Below are 21,066 nucleotides of genomic sequence, written 5' to 3'. Positions count from 1 at the left end.
ATGAGACGGAAATACTTTCAGCCGCGCTCATCGTCTTGAAAGCGCGGTTCGGACCTGGATCGAATCCCGGACTTGGCACCACGATTTGATGCACCTTCTTCCGCATAATTGTTGCACCTTTTGCATAAATAAATGCATCTAATTCCGTCGTCTGATTATGATAGAACGTTTCACGAATTAATTTGATCCAATTTGAGCAGCTGTTTCGTGTTCAGCCGGAACAGCCGGCAGAAAATGCATTTTCCATCTTTCTAGCCTCATTTATACGTCGAAAAAGTGTGCATGCACAAATGATGCATTTTTTGCTTGATTATACAAGTGCATTTATGCCACGAAACGACGAGGAATAGAACTGCCGTTCTTAAGATAAAATAGACGGGAATGATGATCCCTTTTTTTCACACCGTTTTCCACGGTTGTAATGAGGCAGAATGATCATCTCACCTTTTCCGCAAAGGTGCCGCCGGTGTTGCGATGAAGCACACAGATCAGGGTACGAAAACCGTGAAAGAAAAGATGAGCATCGGCCGAACTAAGCGGTAATAAAAAAGCAGCGCGATCTCCGCCCACGCCAGCAAGGAAGGACGCGTGTGTCCCTTGCGTGGGCGAAAGTTTAGGAAGGGATGATTATGTTTATCTTCATGGTCATATACGCATCATTCTCTATCACGAAAATCGTCACAAGGCATCGCTGTCTAGCCTGTCTCGAGATCACAAGAAAAACGAAAGGGTTAAAGTGGTGCTGGGAAAAAAGGCTAAAACAAATGGATACTTTTGCTTACTTGCGCAGCGTTGCCTCATCAGTAAAGGATCAGCATTACAATAGAATTGTTAACAATTACATTACATTACAATAGAATTGTTGAGCATAAGGATGTGAGCTACGCGTTGGTGATAAGCACCGAAAATGGCGGTGTTCGTTGCAACCAGTACCAAAAGAAAAAGATCGGGAGCTGGTCTCGTGTTGTGGGCGGAGATCGCGCCGCGTATCCTCGTCGATTCCTGCCATAACTGAACTCAAATGTGGTTCGATAATCATGCAAAAAGAATATGATTTGTGCATGTACATCGTACAAACTTGTTCAACGAAAGAATGAGACAGAAAAATGCATGTTCTGCCCGGCAGGTTTCTTAGCTGTGGTGCTACAGGAAAAGCGTCCAATGTTAAGGGAAAATGATAAAAAATCATTTCGTGACAAGGTCTGCCATTATTGTACGACAATTAGAAGCATTCTTGTAACGCTAAAACACGAGAATTATGCGAAAAAAGGCGAATCAAATCGCGGTGTCAAATCTGCTTTCGTATCCCGATCTCTGTACCTTCGTGGAAAACTTTTTGTTCAGCATATTGTTTGCTTTCTATTACAATCATTTAGTCTTCTTTTACGCGTTGATATCACAAAAGCGTGGAATGCTGACCGCGCGCGTGCCTATTTATATCCTTGCACTCGCAGGTTCTGTTTGTTTTCCCAGCCCTAACATTTGTAAGGCTCTATGCTTCATGTTATTTTTGGCAACGTCGAAGGCGCTTCGGTGACTTTATGAATATTAGAAAATACATGCATTTTTTTTGTCAAAACGCACGGTCACCACACGGTTAGTCGTATTGACGAAGCGTTTGTGACCAATTGATTTTCAATAAATCATTTAGCCCAGGGCGTTAATTTTCCAGTTAGATCCTCCCAAATCCTATTTGCATTTTGAGTTGAGTGTGTATGTGGATGAAGGAATGTGAATGAGGAGATTTGATGATTGGGAGGGAACCAAACTGAGAAATTAACGCACTGAGCTAAATGACTTAATGAAAATCAATCGATCACAAACGCTACATCAATACGACGACTAACCGCGTTACCCCGTGCTGCTGCGTTTTGACAAACAAGCCACGCGCTCTTCCCTGCCAACCCCGTCCCCCTTCAAGGGAATGGAACTTTCCGCGCAGATTGTGCTGGGTTTCGTACCGGCCACTGGATGTTGTTGCCGATTGTTCTGCTATTGGAATGCTGATCCTTTACTGGCGAGGCAACGCTGCGCAAGTAAGCAAAAGTATCCATTTGTTTTGGCCTTTTTTCCCAGCACCTCTTTGACCCTTTCGTTTTTCTTGTGATCTCGAGACAGGCTAGACAGCGATGCCTTGGGACGATTTTGTGACCCACGCAAGGGACACGCGCGTTCTTCCTTGCTGGCGTGGGCGGAGATCGCGCTGCATTTCTATTACCGCTTAGTTCGGTGGATGATCATCTTTTCTTTCACGGTTTTCGTAGCCTGATCTGCGTGCTTTGTTGCCAGCAGCTGCTGCACCTTTGCGGAGAAAGTGAGATGATCATTCTGCTTCGTTACAGCCGTGGAGCACAGTGCGGAATTTTTTTTGGATAAATCGCAGAAAAAATGAAGAAGTTATAGATTTTTGAAAATCCGCGATTCACACAAGGTTCCATACAGAGCTCGCTACTTTGAACAGCGTTTCCCCAAAACCAACGTTTTCAAAGTCGGTGCCCATCTTACCGTAAAAACTACTTGGCCGATCGATTCGAAATTTTTAACACATAATCTGTACACTTTTTGTCAGGTAGCCCCATCGAGATTTCATGAAAATTGTTGATACTTTTTTCTAAACAAATCTTTTTCGTGTTTTTAGACAAACTGACAAAAAGCATCACTTTTTCAAACTTCAAAAATCTGCCAAAAATCGAAATTGGAATATCAACAAAAACTCTCCGGGGCTACCTAGATAATCTTATAATCTTTCAAACGAGTATCGATTTGTATTTTTCTGATAACCCATCACGCAGCCACGATGGGCACCGGAAAAAGTATCTTTTCGAAGACGCAGCTTCCTAAATTTGATACCCTGGGTAAGGTTTTCAATAAATATCCTCCAAAATAGAGCGAAGTATTCTTCAAAAGTTGTTGTTTAACATGCCATTCATTTCAAAGAATAAAATTGAATGGTTACATCACAAAAAATGGTCAAAAATGATCCTTGTTTTGGTAATAAGTTAAAAGAAAAACTGGAGTATAAATCCCCGAAATTTCCAGCAAAGCTCGAAATATCATATTCAAACGTTACTGAGGGATTATTACGTTGAATCGCGAGCATGATAAAACAGACGATGAAGCGTATCACATGCCCAATTCGACGGCTAAAACTTAATCAAACAGTTTTCAACCGATCCTGGAATCTCTAAGTGTAATTTGACCAAAAAACCCACGACCGGTGCAATCAGAGTGCGACAAATACTTTTATGGGAAGCTGTGAGATACTATCAAGCCAGAAGAGAGCCAAATAGTTCCATAGAACAACGCTTGATTGCCAAAATCCGTGCAATGAAGCCGTACGAACGATTGCTGACCGACTTTGAACCATGCGGTTTGTTGGATGATGAATCACACGTAAAACTGCATTTTGACAAAAACTGGGAGGCAAATTTGACTTCAATCAATCATAGAGGGAATACGATAAGAAAGTTTTAGCTCATTTACGCAGATAAAATTGCCCGTAAACTACTCATTTGGCAAGCAACCTGTAGTTGTGGTTTGAAAACGAAAGTTTTCATCACGGGAGGGTCCATGAACGGCCGTTTTTATAAAGAAGAATGCATGGAAAAGATCATTCTTCCTTTTTTTAAGTCTCATAAAGATCCCGTTAAATTCTGGCCCGACTTGGCAACCTGCCATTGCAGCACAGAGATCATAAATTGGTATCGAAACAACATTGCATTGATTTCATACCAACAATCTTCAATCCACCAAATTACCCGCAGTATCGCCCAATATAATTATTATATTGGGTTAGTAAGAAAAATAATTAAAAAAAACAATGTAAAATGATTAAAAATCCATCGGGAATATACAAATGGTTGGAAAAAAAGGGCCAAATGAGACTTCTTCCACTACTGTGCAGAAATTGATGTGTCGCATAATACCAAAAGTGCGCAAACTCATACGCAATGTGGCACAATAATTTAATTGCACTATTTTTAATCCATAGCTGAATAAAATACCTACAAAATGACACCGTAGCTTATTGCTGGCCTGTTCCAAGCTTGACCAGTGGCAATGACACTCCCTTTCCGTCCACCAGGTGTCGAATTTCCCTCGCTATTAAAAGAACGAAAGAATGGGCACCGGAAATTCGACAGAATGGGCACCGGCTATTCGAAAGAACGAAAGAATGGGCACCGGAAAAAGTACCTTTACGACGACACGCCTAGCAAAATTTGATGCCACAGATTAATTTTTCAATGAATGTTGCTCAAAACAAAACCAAATATTTATCAAAAGTTGTAGATTAATATGCCATTTATTTGAAAAAATAAAGTGGAATGGTTACGTCACTAAAAATCGTTAAAAACGGGCCTTCCTTTGGCCCGAAAATACCGAAGTCCCCCCTTCACCGACATGAAGGTTGTCGTTGGGGTCTTCACGACCGGTTTTGAAACGCCTATACTCGTCATAAACTTTGCCACTGGATAGACCACCGTCACCACAAACTTATTGCATCAATTCGGTAAACGTTTTATCGAGTTTAAAAGCTAAACATGATGGTGGATTTTTAGCCATTCAGATTGCTTGTAATGACCACCCAAACATACTGCCATTTTAGTCGCCATAACTTTGCTTCCAATGGACCAAATGCCATGAAATTTTGACTGAAAGTCCCTAAAGGATGCACCTTTCAAACACTTTCAAACTTTCCTATGCAAAAAGTCCTGTTTTCTTTACGACAGACCATGTATTTTAAAGTGGAATAACTCCGCTATTTTGAGGGCCAATTTTGGAAAATTAACAAGATCTATTTAGGTTCGACTGTGCCGTTTATTGATTATTTGATACGAAATACGACATCGATCAAAGGGCCGGTTTCGTTCGACACACAAAACGTGCAGCCGTGAGCGCACATCGCGCTGAAGCGCGAATGAGATGGCTGGATGAGACGGAAATACTTTCAGCCGCGCTCATCGTCAACGCTTGAAAGCGCGTCGGACCTGGATCGAATCCCGGACTCGGCACCACGATTTGATGCACCTTCTTCCGCATAATTGTTGCACCTTTTGCATAAATCAATGCATCTAATTCCGTCGTCCGATTATGATAGAACGTTTCACGAATTAATTTGAACTAATTTGAGCAGCTGTTTCGTGTTCAGCCGGAACAGCCGGCAGAAAATGCATTTTCCATCTTTCTAGCCTCATTTATACGTCGAAAAAGTGTGCATGCACAAATGATGCATTTTTTGCTCGATTATACAAGTGCATTTATGCCACGAAACGACGAGGAATAGAACTGCCGTTCTTAAGATAAAATAGACGGGAATGATGATCCCTTTTTTTCACACCGTTTTCCACGGTTGTAATAAGGCAGAATGATCATCTCACCTTCTCCGCAAAGGTGCTGCCGGTGTTACGATGAAGCACACAGATCAGGGTACGAAAACCGTGAAAGAAAAGATGATCATCGGCCGAACTAAGCGGTAATAAAAAAGCAGCGCGATCTCCGCCCACGCCAGCAAGGAAGGACGCGTGTGTCCCTTGCGTGGGCGAAAGTTTAGGAAGGGATGAATATGTTTATCTTCATGGTCATATACGCATCATTCTCTATCACAAAAATCGTCACAAAGCATCGCTGTCTAGCCTGTCTCGAGATCACAAGAAATGAAAGGGTTAAAGTGGTGCTGGGAAAAAAGGCTAAAACAAATGGATACTTTTGCTTACTTGCGCAGCGTTGCCTCACCAGTAAAGGATCAGCATTACAATAGAATTGTTAACAATTACATTACATTACAATTGAATTGTTGAGCATAAGGATGTGAACTACGCGTTGGTGATAAGCACCGAAAATGGCGGTGTTCGTTGCAACCAGTACCAAAAGAAAAGGATCGGGAGCTGGTCTCGTGTTGTGGGCGGAGATCGCGCCGCGTATCCTCGTCGATTCCTGGCATAACTGAACTCAAATGTGGTTCGATAATCATGCAAAAAGAATATGATTTGTGCATGTACATCGTACAAACTTGTTCAACGAAAGAATGAGACAGAAAAATGCATGTTCTGCCCGGCAGGTTTCTTAGCTGTGGTGCTACAGGAAAAGCGTCCAATGTTAAGGGAAAATGATAAAAAATCAATTCGTGACAAGGTCTGCCATTATTGTACGACAATTAGAAGCGTTCTTGTAACGGTAAAACACGAGAATTATGCGAAAAAAGGCGAATCAAATCGCGGTGTCAAATCTGCTTTCGTATCCCGATCTCTGTACCTTCGTGGAAAACTTTTTGTTCAGCATATTGTTTGCTTTCTATTACAATCATTTAGTCTTCTTTTACGCGTTGATATCACAAAAGCGTGGAATGCTGACCGCGTGCGTGCCTATTTATATCTTTGCACTCGCAGGTTCTGTTTGTTTTCCCAGCCCTAACATTTGTAAGGCTTTATGCTTCATGTTATTTTTGGCAACGTCGAAGGCGCTTCGGTGACTTTATGAATTTTAGAAAATACATGCATTTTTTGTCAAAACGCACGGTCACCACACGGTTAGTCGTATTGACGAAGCGTTTGTGATCAATTGATTTGCAATAAATCATTTAGCCCAGTGCGTTAATTTTTCATTTTGGCTCTCCCAAAACCTATTTTGTATTTGTAATGTAGTGATGTATGTTTGTCTGAGTTGGGTGTGTATGTGGATGAAGGAATGTGAATGAGGGGATTTGATGATAGGATTCGGAGAACCAAAATGAAAAGCTAACGTACTGAACTAAATGATTTAGTGAAAATCAACCGATCACAAACGCTTCATCAATACGACGACTAACCGCGTTACCCCGTGCTGCTGCGTTTTGACAAACAAGCCACGCGCTCTTCCCTGCCAACCCCGTCCCCCTTCAAGGGAATGGAACATTCCGCGCAGAATGTGTCGGGTTTCATACCGGCCACTGGATGTTTGTTGCCGATTGTTCTGCTGTTGGAATGCTGATCCTTTACTGGTGAGGCAACGCTGCGCAAGTAAGCAAAAGTATCCATTTGTTTTAACCTTTTTTCCCAGCACCACTTTAACCCTTTCATTTCTTGTGATCTCGAGACAGGCTAGACAGCGATGCCTTGTGACGATTTTGTGACCCACGCAAGGGACACACGCGTTCTTCCTTGCTGGCGTGGGCGGAGATCGCGCTGCTTTTTTATTACCGCTTAGTTCGGCCGATGATCATCTTTTCTTTCACGGTTTTCGTACCCTGATCTGTGTGCTTTGTTAGCAGCAGCTGCTGCACCTTTGCGGAGAAAGTGAGATGATCATTCTGCTTCGTTACAGCCGTGGCGTACGGTGCGGATTTTTTTTGAATCAATCGCAGAAAAAATGAAGAAGTTATAGATTTTTGAAAATCCGCGTTTCATAGAAGGCTCCATGCATCGCGCTACTTATAACAGCGTTTCCCGTAAAACCAACGATTTCAAAGTCGGTGTCCATCGTACCGTAAAAACTACTTGGCCGATCGATTTGAAATTTTTAACACATAATCTGTACACTTTTTAATTTTTTTTTTAACACATAATCTAAAAATTGGAAATTCATCAAAAACTCGAGAAGGCTACCTGGATAAACTTATCTTCCATCTTATCTTCTTAATCTTCCAAACGAGTATCGATTGGTATTTTTCTGACGACCCATCATGCAGTTACGATGGGCACCGGGAAAAAGTATCTTTTTGCAGACGCACCTTCATGAATTTGATGTCATGGCTAAAGTTTTTAATAAATCTTCCCTAAAACAGAACCGAATCGTTGTCAAAAGTTGCAGTTTAATAAGACAGTCATTTGAAAAAATCAAGTGGAATGGTTACGTCACAATCGTAAAAAATTATGCTTTTTTTCGGTCAGAAATTACCGAAGCCCCTCCCTTAAGCCATTTAACTGAATATACAAACCATATGCCATGTTTCATTAATTTAAATGCAACTGCCTGGAAGGGGGGAAGGTGTAGAAAGGAGGTATTAGGAATAGGTATGTACTAACCTTAAAAAAAACCAATTTTGCAATTTAAAATAATTGTTCAGCGCCTGCAAGTCATACAAATCGAAGGAGATATGATATTGTATGGGCGTCATTACACAAAATCATAAATAAAACAAACAAAAGTTAGAAGGTGGACCTTACCAGCGGGCTGAATTCGGGCCCTACAAAACCAGCGAGAGCGAATCGATAAACCCCCCCCCCCCCCTGGTTTCTCTCTTTCTCTCTCAGGACAGGTGATATTAGTTAGCAAGACTGGCACCGCTGGGATGGAGTTGGTGATTGTTTTAAAACTTTATTTGTAGTAAAATTGTCTTCTGCTTTTTTGTTGTTGTTGTTGTTGTTGCTGTTGTTGTTTGCTTAATCGGTACCGCTGGCACGTGTAACTAGATGCTCTATGCAATAATGCTATTTATGTTATAATGTCGTAGAAACAGGGATCATTTTGTATTTGCGGGGATCGTCCATCTATCTTGTTGTTTCTTTTCCTCCTTCTCCTTCATTCCCATGCCTTCCTCTTTTTTGGCCAAAATTCTTGTATTTGGGTGTGCTTTTGTCCCTCACCTATCCCCCCCTCCCCCCACCCCACCATCACTTCTTCTACCCCTCTCTTTCTGTTCTTTTTTTTAAACATATATAATGACGGACGAGCCGTATGCTTCTCTTTCTGTTCTTGCTCTTATCTCTCTAAGCTTCCGGTCACCGTATGACCATTACCCGAGTAGCATTGTTGCATTACTTTCGTTGGGATGAGGGAAGAAACGGCGCAATCCTCGTGTTGAGTTTGGCGTCCTGTTCTTCGCAAGTGGCGCTCCGGTTTAAGGGGGGGGGGCTTCGGTATTTAATTTTTTTTTGTGATATATATTTTTCACATTTTTCCTGCAGTGCTGATCCTTTCAAGAGTGTTGTGTAAAAGTTTTGGATCAATCGCAGAAACAATGAAGAAGTTATATTAGATTTTTTAAAAATCTGCGTTTCATACAAGGATCCATGCAGCTTGCTACGTTGAAGAGCGTTTCCCAAAACCAACGTTTTCAAAGTCGGTGCCCATCGTACCGTAAAAACTACTGAACCGATCGTTTTGAAATTTTTAACACATAATCTGTACACTCTTTGCCAGGTAGTCCCGTCGAGATTTCATGAAAATTGTTGATACTTTTTTCTAAAGAAATCTGTAAAAATCGTATTTTTAGGCCAAATTACAAAAAGCATCACTTTTTCAACTTCAAAAATCGGCCAAACCCCGAAAAATACGAAATTCAACAAAAACTCGACGGGAATACCTAGATAAACTTATAATCTTTCAAACGAGTATCGAGGTGTATTTTTCTGATGACCCATCACGCAGCTACGATGGGCACTGGTAAAAAGTATCTTTTCGAAGACACGACTGCTTAAATTTAATGTCATGGATGAAGTTTTTAATCAATCTTAAAATAAAAATCCCCAAAATAAAAATAAATATTCATCAAAAAATGTAGATTAATATACCGTGTACTTGAAAAAATAAAGTTGAATGGTTGCGTCACAAAAAATAGTATAAAACGATCCTTGTTTTTCCAATTTAATGCGGCGAATGCAATCGTAGTTTGAAATGATCAAATCAGAATAATTCTTCTCTAATTTCTTATTTAAAAAAAGGAATGCTTTTTCTGAGTCTCGGTCTCGGAGGCCGGCTTAAAAAAATCCAACAATCGCAAAAGAATGCTGCAATCGGAATAACCACAAATGTAAAATTTATATTTATTTCATGTTCATGAGTGTTAGTTTTTTCTGATTTTTAGATAAAACTGAAGACACTGACGATGTCTAATAGCACTGCCTCTCTTTTGAGGCTTCTTGTTCAAAACTCTTAGCGTGTTATTTAAAAACAAAACTTTATTTAATTTAAAAGAAAACTTCTAAACTAATTTAAAATTATCTGAGTTCTCTGAAAACCCCCGTTGAAAAACGTTGAATAAATTGGAAGGAAAAGTGCAAGAACGGGGCGCCGAGTGCGAAAAACAGGAGGCCAAACTTTCTTTTTATTTTGAAAACCTAGTGACCCACGGCGTTCTATATTTAGACGTCTATTTCTGGACATCATTCCCCCACCATACAAAGCTGGCTTCCCCTCTTTTCCCCTCTTTACTCCATTCCGCTCTGCGCGAGTCCATCAACCTGCGTTCATGAAGGATTGGAATGCAACACGAGGATATTCCAATTTATTTGCAGCATTAAAATCAATCGTAATTTAAAATGATCAAATCAGAATAACTTTCTTATTTAAAAAAAAGGAATTCTGTTTCCGAGTCTCGGTCTCGGAGGCCGGCTTAAAAAAATCCAACAATCGCAAAAGAATGCTGCAATCGGAATAACCACAAATGTAAAATTTATATTTATTTCATGTTCATGAGTGTTAGTTTTTTCTGATTTTTAGATAAAACTAAGACACTGACGATGTCTAACAGCACTGCCTCTCTTTTGAGGCTTCTTGTTCAAAACTCTTAGCGTGTTATTTAAAAACAAAACTTTATTTAATTTAAAAGAAAACTTCTAAACTAATTTAAAATTATCTGAGTTCTCTGAAAACCCCCGTTGAAAAACGTTGAATAAATTGGAAGGAAAAGTGCAAGAACGGGGCGCCGAGTGCGAAAAACAGGAGGCCAAACTTTCTTTTTATTTTGAAAACCTAGTGACCCACGGCGTTCTATATTTAGACGTCTATTTCTGGACATCATTCCCCCACCATACAAAGCTGGCTTCCCCTCGTTTCCCCTCTTTACTCCATTCCGCTCTGCGCGAGTCCATCAACCTGCGTTCATGAAGGATTGGAATGCAACACGAGGATATTCCAATTTATTTGCAGCATTAAAATCAATCGTAATTTAAAATGATCAAATCAGAATAACTTTCTTATTTAAAAAAAGGAATTCTGTTTCCGAGTCTCGGTCTCGGAGGCCGGCTTAACAAAATCCTACAATCGCAAAAGAATGCTGCAATCGGAATAACCACAAATGTAAAATTTATATTTATTTCATGTTCGTGAGTGTTAATTTTTTCTGATTTTTACATAAAACTGAAGACACTGACGATGTCTAACAGCACTGCCTCTCTTTTGAGGCTTCTTGTTCAAAACTCTTAGCGTGTTATTTAAAAACAAAACTTTATTTAATTTAAAAGAAAACTTCTAAACTAATTTAAAATTATCTGAGTTCTCTGAAAACCCCCGTTGAAAAACGTTGAATAAATTGGAAGGAAAAGTGCAAGAACGGGGCGCCGAGTGCGAAAAACAGGAGGCCAAACTTTCTTTTTATTTTGAAAACCTAGTGACCCACGGCGTTCTATATTTAGACGTCTATTTCTGGACATCATTCCCCCACCATACAAAGCTGGCTTCCCCTCTTTTCCCCTCTTTACTCCATTCCGCTCTGCGCGAGTCCATCAACCTGCGTTCATGAAGGATTGGAATGCAACACGAGGATATTCCAATTTATTTGCAGCATTAAAATCAATCGTAATTTAAAATGATCAATTCAGAATAACTTTCTTATTTAAAAAAAAGGAATTCTGTTTCCGAGTCTCGGTCTCGGAGGCCGGCTTAAAAAAATCCAACAATCGCAAAAGAATGCTGCAATCGGAATAACCACAAATGTAAAATTTATATTTATTTCATGTTCATGAGTGTTAGTTTTTTCTGATTTTTAGATAAAACTGAAGACACTGACGATGTCTAACAGCACTGCCTCTCTTTTGAGGCTTCTTGTTCAAAACTCTTAGCGTGTTATTTAAAAACAAAACTTTATTTAATTAAAAAAAAAACTTCTAAACTAATTTAAAATTATCTGAGTTCTCTGAAAACCCCCGTTGAAAAACGTTGAATCGATTGGAAGGAAAAGTGCAAGAACGGGGCGCCGAGTGCGAAAAACAGGAGGCCAAACTTTCTTTTTATTTTGAAAACCTAGTGACCCACGGCGTTCTATATTTAGACGTCTATTTCTGGACATCATTCCCCCACCATACAAAGCTGGCTTCCCCTCTTTTCCCCTCTTTACTCCATTCCGCTCTGCGCGAGTCCATCAACCTGCGTTCATGAAGGATTGGAATGCAACACGAGGATATTCCAATTTATTTGCAGCATTAAAATCAATCGTAATTTAAAATGATCAAATCAGAATAACTTTCTTATTTAAAAAAAGGAATGCTTTTTCCGAGTCTCGGTCTCGGAGGCCGGCTTAACAAAATCCAACAATCGCAAAAGAATGCTGCAATCGGAATAACCACAAATGTAAAATTTATATTTATTTCATGTTCGTGAGTGTTAATTTTTTATGATTTTTAGATAAAACTGAAGACACTGACGATGTCTAACAGCACTGCCACTCTTTTGAGAAGGTTTGGCATCTTGTTCAAAACTCTAAGCGTGTTATTTTAAAACAAAACTTTATTTAATTTAAAAGAAAACTTCTAAACTAATTTAAAATTATCTGAGTTCTCTGAAAACCCCCGTTGAAAAACGTTGAATAAATTGGAAGGAAAAGTGCAAGAACGGGGCGCCGAGTGCGAAAAACAGGAGGCCAAACTTTATTTTTATTTTGAAAACCTAGTGACCCACGGCGTTCTATATTTAGACGTCTATTTCTGGACATCATTCCCCCACCATACAAAGCTGGCTTCCCCTCTTTTCCCCTCTTTACTCCATTCCGCTCTGCGCGAGTCCATCAACCTGCGTTCATGAAGGATTGGAATGCAACACGAGGATATTCCAATTTATTTGCAGCATTAAAATCAATCGTAATTTAAAATGATCAAATCAGAATAACTTTCTTATTTAAAAAATGGAATGCTTTTTCCGAGTCTCGGTCTCGGAGGCCGGCTTAAAAAAATCCAACAATCGCAAAAGAATGCTGCAATCGGAATAACCACAAATGTAAAATTTATATTTATTTCATGTTCGTGAGTGTTAATTTTTTCTGATTTTTAGATAAAACTGAAGACACTGACGATGTCTAACAGCACTGCCTCTCGTTTGAGGCTTCTTGTTCAAAACTCTTAGCGTGTTATTTAAAAACAAAACTTTATTTAATTTAAAAGAAAAACTTCTAAACTAATTTAAAATTATCTGAGTTCTCTGAAAACCCCCGTTGGAAAACGTTGAATAGATTGGAAGGAAAAGTGCAAGAACGGGGCGCCGAGTGCGAAAAACAGGAGGCCAAACTTTCTTTTTATTTTGAAAACCTAGTGACCCACGGCGTTCTATATTTAGACGTCTATTTCTGGACATCATTCCCCCACCATACATGCGCCGTTTCTTCCCTTCTCCCAACTCATCTCGGGAATTGCGCGCCCTGGGCGGGCAAGTCCGAAAGATCGCGTGCGTGCGTGTGCATGTGTGCGCCCATGTGTGTGTGTGTGCGAATGTCCCCGGGGGGGGGGGGGGGGGGGGCTTATTACTAAATGCTCCTTTCACTCTCTGTGTCCTTCGTTCTCGATCGACATAAGACATCATCATCATCATTGGACGCTGTCTGCCTCCTTATTAGATCATCAAACGCATGCTGCAAGGAAATAGAGAGAGAGAGAGAGAGAGAGAGAGAGAGAGAGACAGAGAGACAGAGAGAGAGAGAGAGAGAGAGAGAGAGAGAGGCGGTGAGTCGCAGAGAAAAGGGATTTGTAAGGGGGGAACCCACGCCCGATGGCTACTTACCGGCGAGTGCAATCAGGATCTTTTAACACCTAAAGGATGACAGAGCAAGAGAAGGAGAGCGAAAAAAAACAGGAAGCGTTGTTGCGGGGATTGGAAGGGATGAAAGGGGACCTGCTCGCTACGCTACGCTCAACACTCTCACCAGCTGGCCGGCTCACGGATCTGGCGGCGGCGGCTCCATCAACCGAGAATCTTCTTGATGTAGTTACCATGGTTGTGGTGTTGTTCCGCTTTGGTGAGCGCCCGGTGCCGGTTCGGTTTGTACGGCTGGTAGTTCTCGACGTTGGAGAAGCTGTTGTGCAGCTCCGCCCCGTGCTGCTCCCCATCGTCGTGTTCCTGTTCCTCGTTCGAACCGATTTCTCCTCCTTCACCATCGAGCTCCTCCACTGTCTGTTCCTGCTCCTGGTGCTGCTGCTGATCGGGCAGACTGGAGGCTGTGGCTGTGGAGCTGCTCTCCGGACTGGCCGGTGTCGTCATCTCGGTCTCGCGAAGCGTCACCGAAACGAACGTTCCAGTGTTGTTGGCCACAATTAGCGGCGATGGCGAAGGTGACGACGATGAAGGAGTCCCGATTCCCGATTCGCTCGGCACCGTCGACTTTCCTTGCTGGACATCGTTCGAATCGATCGTGGCGGTTGTGGTGGTGCCATCGCTCGACGCTGGCACCTCACTCGCAGTCGCTGGTGTGTCCGTCGTGCGTCCCTCGGTGGCATCCAACCCTTCCATGGTTGAGGGATGGACTGGCGTCGTCTGGATGGTGGTGGTGGTGGTGGTGATAACCGGTGGCGTCACCGTCGTCAGTGGTGGTTCGGTGTGCGGCCGGGCCGAGATGAAGCGCGCTTTCACCAGCAGCATCGGCGGGATGAAGTGATCACCGGTGATGACTTCTTTGCGGGGTGTTGTCGGCAAGATGTGGCTAGCGGTGGTCGTCGGTGTGACGGATGCCAACGTCGTCGTCGTCGTCGTCGTCGTCGTTGGCGTTGGCGGCGTTGTGGCCGTTACCGGCGTGCTAGCGGGTTGCGTCACCGTGTCATCGTCACCCGGATCGGTGGCTCGGCGTAATCGGGAGTCCGCCGTCGTGAGACCCTCAACCGGTGGGACGGGCGAGGGAGAGAGGGATGGAAGGAGCGGAGTGGCACGTTCGGACGGTTCGACCAGCGGATAGTCCCCGTCGGCCGTCGGTTTCGCCGCCTCCTGGATGATGTCGATCGGTTGCGTGTGCTCCGGTTCGTCCAGCTGCTGCTGCGCCTGCTGTTGCGGCTGATCTCCCATCATACGCTCTTCCTCCTCCTCCTCTTCCTCCTCCTCTTCCTCCTGCTCACGCTCACGCTCTTCCTCCTCTTCGGCCAGCTCTTCCGTGTCCAGTCCACCGTATCCGGGCACCGCAGCCGCCTTCTTCACGTAGTGCAGCTTCTTCTCGTACAGCGGTGAGTACTTCTTGGCGTAACCGTGCACCTTCCGGACCGGTGCACCGCTGGCGGTGGCTGAGCTCGGCGCGTCGCCATCGCCACCATCGATCGCCGTTCGTTCGCTCTCACGCATCAATCCCTGCAGGTTGAACTTTTTGATCACGTTCTTCACCGTGTCCTCGATCTGGTTCGAGTTGATCACAATACTGTCAATGTTGGAGCCGCTAGTACTGCTGCTACTACTACTACTACTACTACTACCAACGCTGCTACTGCTGCTGCTGCTGATGATGTCATCATCATTGCTGGACACCACCGTCAGGATGTCGTGCTCGAGGATTGGTTGCAACGCGGCACCCATCGATGTGGTATCGGTGGCGTTGACGACGACGGCCACGTTCGTGACGGACGCCATCAATCGGTTGTTATTGTTGTTGTTGTTGCTGGTGTCAGTGGTGGTGGTGAGGGCTGACGCGAGATCCTCCGTCTCGCTGCACTGCAACTGCTGAACGATACTGTCCCGGTCCTGTTTGCCCTGGCAGCTGATGTGCTTCGTGCCGGACTCGCCACAGTCCCGGGCCAGCTGCACCGTGCCACTGTCCGACATGTACTGCACCGTCAGCGACGGTATCGAAGTGATCGTACAGTCTGCCGCCCAGCTGGGCACTAAAAAATAGACGGAGGCCGAGAAAGAGCGAAAAAGAGAGAGAGAGAGAGTGAGACTAATTGTAGTAATTCTAGTGACCTGATCAAACCCTTACCCGGCAGCTCGCAGAGGAATGCAGCGGTCTCGGGACCACCGCAGCGTAGGGCATGCCATCGGAAGTCGCGCGTCGGATCGACCACCGCGCACAGCGGTTGCTCCATGGCGGGCAATTCCTCCGCCCAGTAGCCACTACTGCCCGGATCGAGTGCCTTGGAGCTGCTGCAGGAAGTGTGCACAGAACGTGAAGCGCATTATTATTATTTTAATTGTTATTATTATTATTATTATTATTCCACACTTACGCCCAGGCGAAGCGGGCAGAGTTTTCCGGGCGCATCAGCCCAATCCACACCGCACTGGTGACGTCCAGCTCCTTCAGGAAGGCACGCGTTGCATCGAACTGCACTCCATTGTCCACTGGCAAACAGACAGAAGTGAAAAGAGAACAAACCAAAAAAACATATAGTGCACGTAATAGTGAGGGAAATTCGACACCTGGTGGACGGAAAGGGAGTGTCATTGCCACTGGTCAAGCTTGGAACAGGCCAGCAATAAGCTACGGTGTCATTTTGTAGGTATTTTATTCAGCTATGGATTAAAAATAGTGCAATTAAATTATTGTGCCACATTGCGTATTATTTTACGCACTTTTGGTTTTATGCGACACATCATTTGCTGCACAGTAGTGGAAGAAGTCTCAGTTGGCCCATTTTTTCCCACCAGTTGTACGTTACGGCTCATTTTACATTTTTTCTTCAGTTCTTGTTTCATAATAGCCCAATAATGTTATTGGACGATACTGTGGGCAATTTGGTGGATGGAAGATTGTTGGTGTGAAATCAACGCTGTTGTTTCGATACCAATTTATGATCTCTGTGCTGCAATGGCAGGTTGCCAAGTCGGGCCAGAACTTAACGGGATCTTTATGAGACTTAAATAAAGGAAGAATGATCTTTTCCAGGCATTCTTCTTTGAACAAACGGCCGTTCATGGACCATCCCGTGATGAAAACTTTCTTTTCCAAACCACAACTACAGGTTGCTTGCCAAATGAGCAGTTTACGGGCAATTTTATCATCGTAAATGAGCTAAAACCTTCTTATCGTATTTCCTCTATGATTGCTAAAGTCAAATTTGCCTCCCGGTATTTGTCAAAATGCAGTTTTACGTGTGATTCATCATCCAACAAACCGCATGGTTCAAAGTCGGTCAGCAATCGTTCGTACGGCTTCATTGCACGGATTTTGGCAATCAAGCGATTGTTCTATGGAACTATTTGGCTCTCTTCTGGCTTGATAGTATCTCACAGCTTCCCATAAAAGTATTTGTCGCACTCTGATTGCACCGGTCGTGGGTTTTTTGGTCAAATTACACTTAGAGATTCCAGGATCGGTTGAAAACTGTTTGATTAAGTTTTAGCCGTCGAATTGGGCATGTGATACGCTTCATCGTCTGTTTTATTATGCTCGCGATTCAACGTAATAATCCCTCAGTAACGTTTGAATATGATATTTCGAGCTTTGCTGGAAATTTCGGGGATTTATTCTCCAGTTTTTCTTTTAACTTATTACCAAAACAAGGATCATTTTTGACCATTTTTTGTGATGTAACCATTCAATTTTGTTCTTTGAAATGAATGGCATGTTAAACAACAACTTTTGAACAACAACTTACTTCGCTCTATTTTGGAGGATATTCATTAAAAACTTCACCCAGGGTATCAAATTTAGGAAGCTGCGTCTTCGAAAAGATACTTTTTCCGGTGCCCATCGTGGCTGCGTGATGGGTTATCAGAAAAATACAAATCGATACTCGTTTGAAAGATTATAAGATTATCTAGGTAGCCCCGGAGAGTTTTTGTTGATATTTCAATTTTTCGATTTTTGGCAGATTTTTGAAGTTGAAAAAGTGATGCTTTTTGTCATTTTGCCTAAAAACACAATTTTTAAAGATTTGTTTAGAAAAACGTATTAACAATTTTCATGATATCTTTACGGGACTATCTGGCAAAGAGTGTACAGATTATGTGTTAAAAATTTCAGATCGATCTGTCGAGAAGTTTTTACGGTACAATGGGCACCGACTTTGTAAACGTTGGTTTTGGGAAACGCTCTTCAAAGTAGCGCGCTGCATGGAGCCTTCAATGAAACGCGGATTTTGAAAAATCTATAACTTCTTCATTTTTTCTGCGATTGATCCAAAAAAATTCCGCACTGTGCTCCACGGCTGTAACGAAGCAGAATGATCATCTCACTTTCTCCGCAAAGGTGCAGCAGTTGCTGGCAACAAAGCACACAGATCAGGGTACGAAAACCGTGAAAGAAAAGATGATCGTCGACCGAACTAAGCGGTAATAGAAATGCAGCGCGATCTCCGCCCACGCCAGCAAGGAAGAACGCGTGTGTCCCTTGCGTGGGTCACAAAATCGTCCCAAGGCATCGCTGTCTAGCCTGTCTCGAGATCACAAGAAAAACGAAAGGGTCAAAGAGGTGCTGGGAAAAAAGGCCAAAACAAATGGATACTTTTGCTTACTTGCGCAGCGTTGCCTCGCCAGTACAGGATCAGCATTCCAATAGCAGAACAATCGGTAACAACATCCAGTGGCCGGTACGAAACCCAGCACAATCTGCGCGGAAAGTTCCATTCCCTTGAAGGGGGACGGGGTTGGCAGGGAAGAGCGCGTGGCTTGTTTGTCAAAACGCAGCAGCACGGGGTAACGCGGTTAGTCGTCGTATTGATGTAGCGTTTGTGATCGATTGATTTTCACTAAGTCATTTAGCTCAGTGCGTTAATTTCTCAGTTTGGTTCCCTCCCAATCATCAAATCTCCTCATTCACATTCCTTCATCCACATACACACCCAACTCAAAATGCAAATAGGATTTGGGAGGATCTAACTGGAAAATTAACGCCCTGGGCTAAATGATTTATTGAAAATCAATTGGTCACAAACGCTTCGTCAATACGACTAACCGTGTGGTGACCGTGCGTTTTGACAAAAAAAATGCATGTATTTTCTAATATTCATAGTCACCGAAGCGCCTTCGACGTTGCCAAAAATAACATGAAGCATAGAGCCTTACAAATGTTAGGGCTGGGAAAACAAACAGAACCTGCGAGTGCAAGGATATAAATAGGCACGCGCGCGGTCAGCATTCCACGCTTTTGTGATATCAACGCGTAAAAGAAGACTAAATGATTGTAATAGAAAGCAAACAATATGCTGAACAAAAAGTTTGCCACGAAAGGTACAGAGATCGGGATACGAAAGCAGATTTGACACCGCGATTTGATTCGCCCTTTTTCGCATAATTCTCGTAAAACACGAGAATACACAAGACAAGAATGCTTCTAATTGTCGTACAATAATGGCAGACCTTGTCACGAATTGATTTTTTATCATTTTCCCTTAACATTGGACGTTCTTCCTGTTGCAGAACAGCTAAGAAACCTGCCGGGCAGAACATGCATTTTTCTGTCTCATTCTTTCGTTGAACAAGTTTGTACGATGTACATGCACAAATCATATTCTTTTTGCATGATTATCGAACCACATTTGAGTTCAGTTATGCCAGGAATCGACGAGGATACGCAGCGCGATCTCCGCCCACAACACGAGACCAGCTTCCGATCCTTTTCTTTTGGTACTGGTTGCAACGAACACCGCGATTTTCGGTGCTTATCACCAACGCGTAGCTCACATCCTTATGCTCAACAATTCTATTGTAATGTAATGTAATTGTTAACAATTCTATTGTAATGCTGATCCTTTACTGATGAGGCAACGCTGCGCAAGTAAGCAAAAGTATCCATTTGTTTTAGCCTTTTTTTCCCAGCACCACTTTAACCCTTTCGTTTTTCTTGTGATCTCGAGACAGGCTAGACAGCGATGCCTTGTGACGATTTTTGTGATAGAGAATGATGCGTATATGACCATGAAGATAAACATAATCATCCCTTCCTAAACTTTCGCCCACGCAAGGGACACACGCGTTCTTCCTTGCTGGCGTAGGCGGAGATCGCGCTGCATTTTTATTACCGCTTAGTTCGGTGGACGATCATCTTTTCTTTCACGGTTTTCGTACCCTGATCTGTGTGCTTCATCGTAACACCGGCAGCACCTTTGCGGAGAAGGTGAGATGATCATTCTGCCTCATTACAACCGTGGAAAACGGTGTGAAAAAAGGGATCATCATTCCCGTCTATTTTATCTTAAGAACGGCAGTTCTATTCCTCGTCGTTTCGTGGCATAAATGCACTTGTATAATCAAGCAAAAAATGCATCATTTGTGCATGCACACTTTTCTTGGACGAATAAATGAGGCTAGAAAGGTGGAAAATGCATTTTCTGCCGGCTGTTCCGGCTGAACACGAAACAGCTGCTCAAATGGGATCAAATTAAGTCGTGAAACGTTCTATCATAATCGGACGACGGAATTAGATGCATTTATTTATGCAAAAGGTGCGGCAATTATGCGCAAGAAGGTGCATCAAATCATGGTGCCGAGTCCGGGATTCGATCCAGGTCCGACGCGCTTTCAAGCGTTGACGATGAGCGCGGCTGAAAGTATTTCCGTCTCATCCAGCCATCTCATTCGCGCTTCAGCGCGATGTGCGCTCACGGCTGCACGTTTTGTGTATCGAACGAAACCGGCCCTTTGATCGATATCGATGTCGTATTTCGTATCAAATAATCAATAAACGGCACAGTCGAACCTAAATAAATCTTGTTCATTTTCCAAAATTGGTCCAAAAATAGCGGAGTTAATCAACTTTAAAATACATGGTCTGTCGTAAAGTAAACAGGACTTTTTGCATAGGAAAGTTTGAAAGTGTTTGAAAGGTGCATCCTTTAGGGACTTTCAGTCAAAATTTCATGGCATTTGGTCCATTGGAAGCGAAGTTATGGCGACTAAAATGGCAGTATGTTTGGGTGGTCATTACAAGCAATCTGAATGGCTAAAAATCCACCATCATGTTTAGCTTTTAAACTCGATAAAACGTTTACCGAATTGATGCAATAAGTTTGTGGTGATGATTCAGTCTATTCAGTAGCAAAGTTTTTAGCAGTATTCGCGTTTCACAAACCCGGTCGTGAAGACCCCAACGACAACGTTCATGTCGGTGAAGGGGGGACTTCGGTATTTTCGGGCCAAAAACAGGCCCGTTTTTAACGATTTTTAGTGACGTAACCATTCTACTTTATTTTTTCAAATAAATGGCATATTAATCTACAACCTTTGATAAATATTTGGTATTGTTTTGAGCAA

General features: G+C 42.7%; 1 protein-coding gene across 4 annotated transcripts in view; it reads right to left on the bottom strand.

Annotated features, from left to right (window-relative positions):
• Positions 1 to 21,066, bottom strand: part of LOC126569625 (polycystic kidney disease protein 1-like 3) — a 131,599-nt gene that overhangs the window by 36,887 nt on the left and 73,646 nt on the right. For 2 of the 4 annotated variants that reach the window (XM_050226866.1, XM_050226856.1), the window contains exons 4-8: positions 16,101 to 16,215; positions 15,854 to 16,017; positions 13,684 to 15,758; positions 12,580 to 13,534; positions 8,598 to 10,668 (exon numbers count right to left, since the gene is read on the bottom strand). In XM_050226866.1, coding sequence (XP_050082823.1) covers positions 13,864 to 15,758; positions 15,854 to 16,017; positions 16,101 to 16,215 — 2,174 coding nt within the window. In that variant the 3' untranslated portion in view covers positions 8,598 to 10,668; positions 12,580 to 13,534; positions 13,684 to 13,863. Of the gene's footprint in view, positions 1 to 8,597; positions 10,669 to 12,579; positions 13,535 to 13,683; positions 15,759 to 15,853; positions 16,018 to 16,100; positions 16,216 to 21,066 lie in introns of those variants that run through there. The other 2 variants (XM_050226883.1, XM_050226875.1) reach the window with 2 other exon arrangements.

The sequence above is a fragment of the Anopheles aquasalis genome, chromosome X (genome assembly GCF_943734665.1).
Source record: "Anopheles aquasalis chromosome X, idAnoAquaMG_Q_19, whole genome shotgun sequence".
Lineage (NCBI taxonomy): Eukaryota > Metazoa > Arthropoda > Insecta > Diptera > Culicidae > Anopheles > Anopheles aquasalis.
Note: the sequence above shows the minus strand (reverse complement) of the source record. Positions and strands in the feature narration are given on the sequence as shown.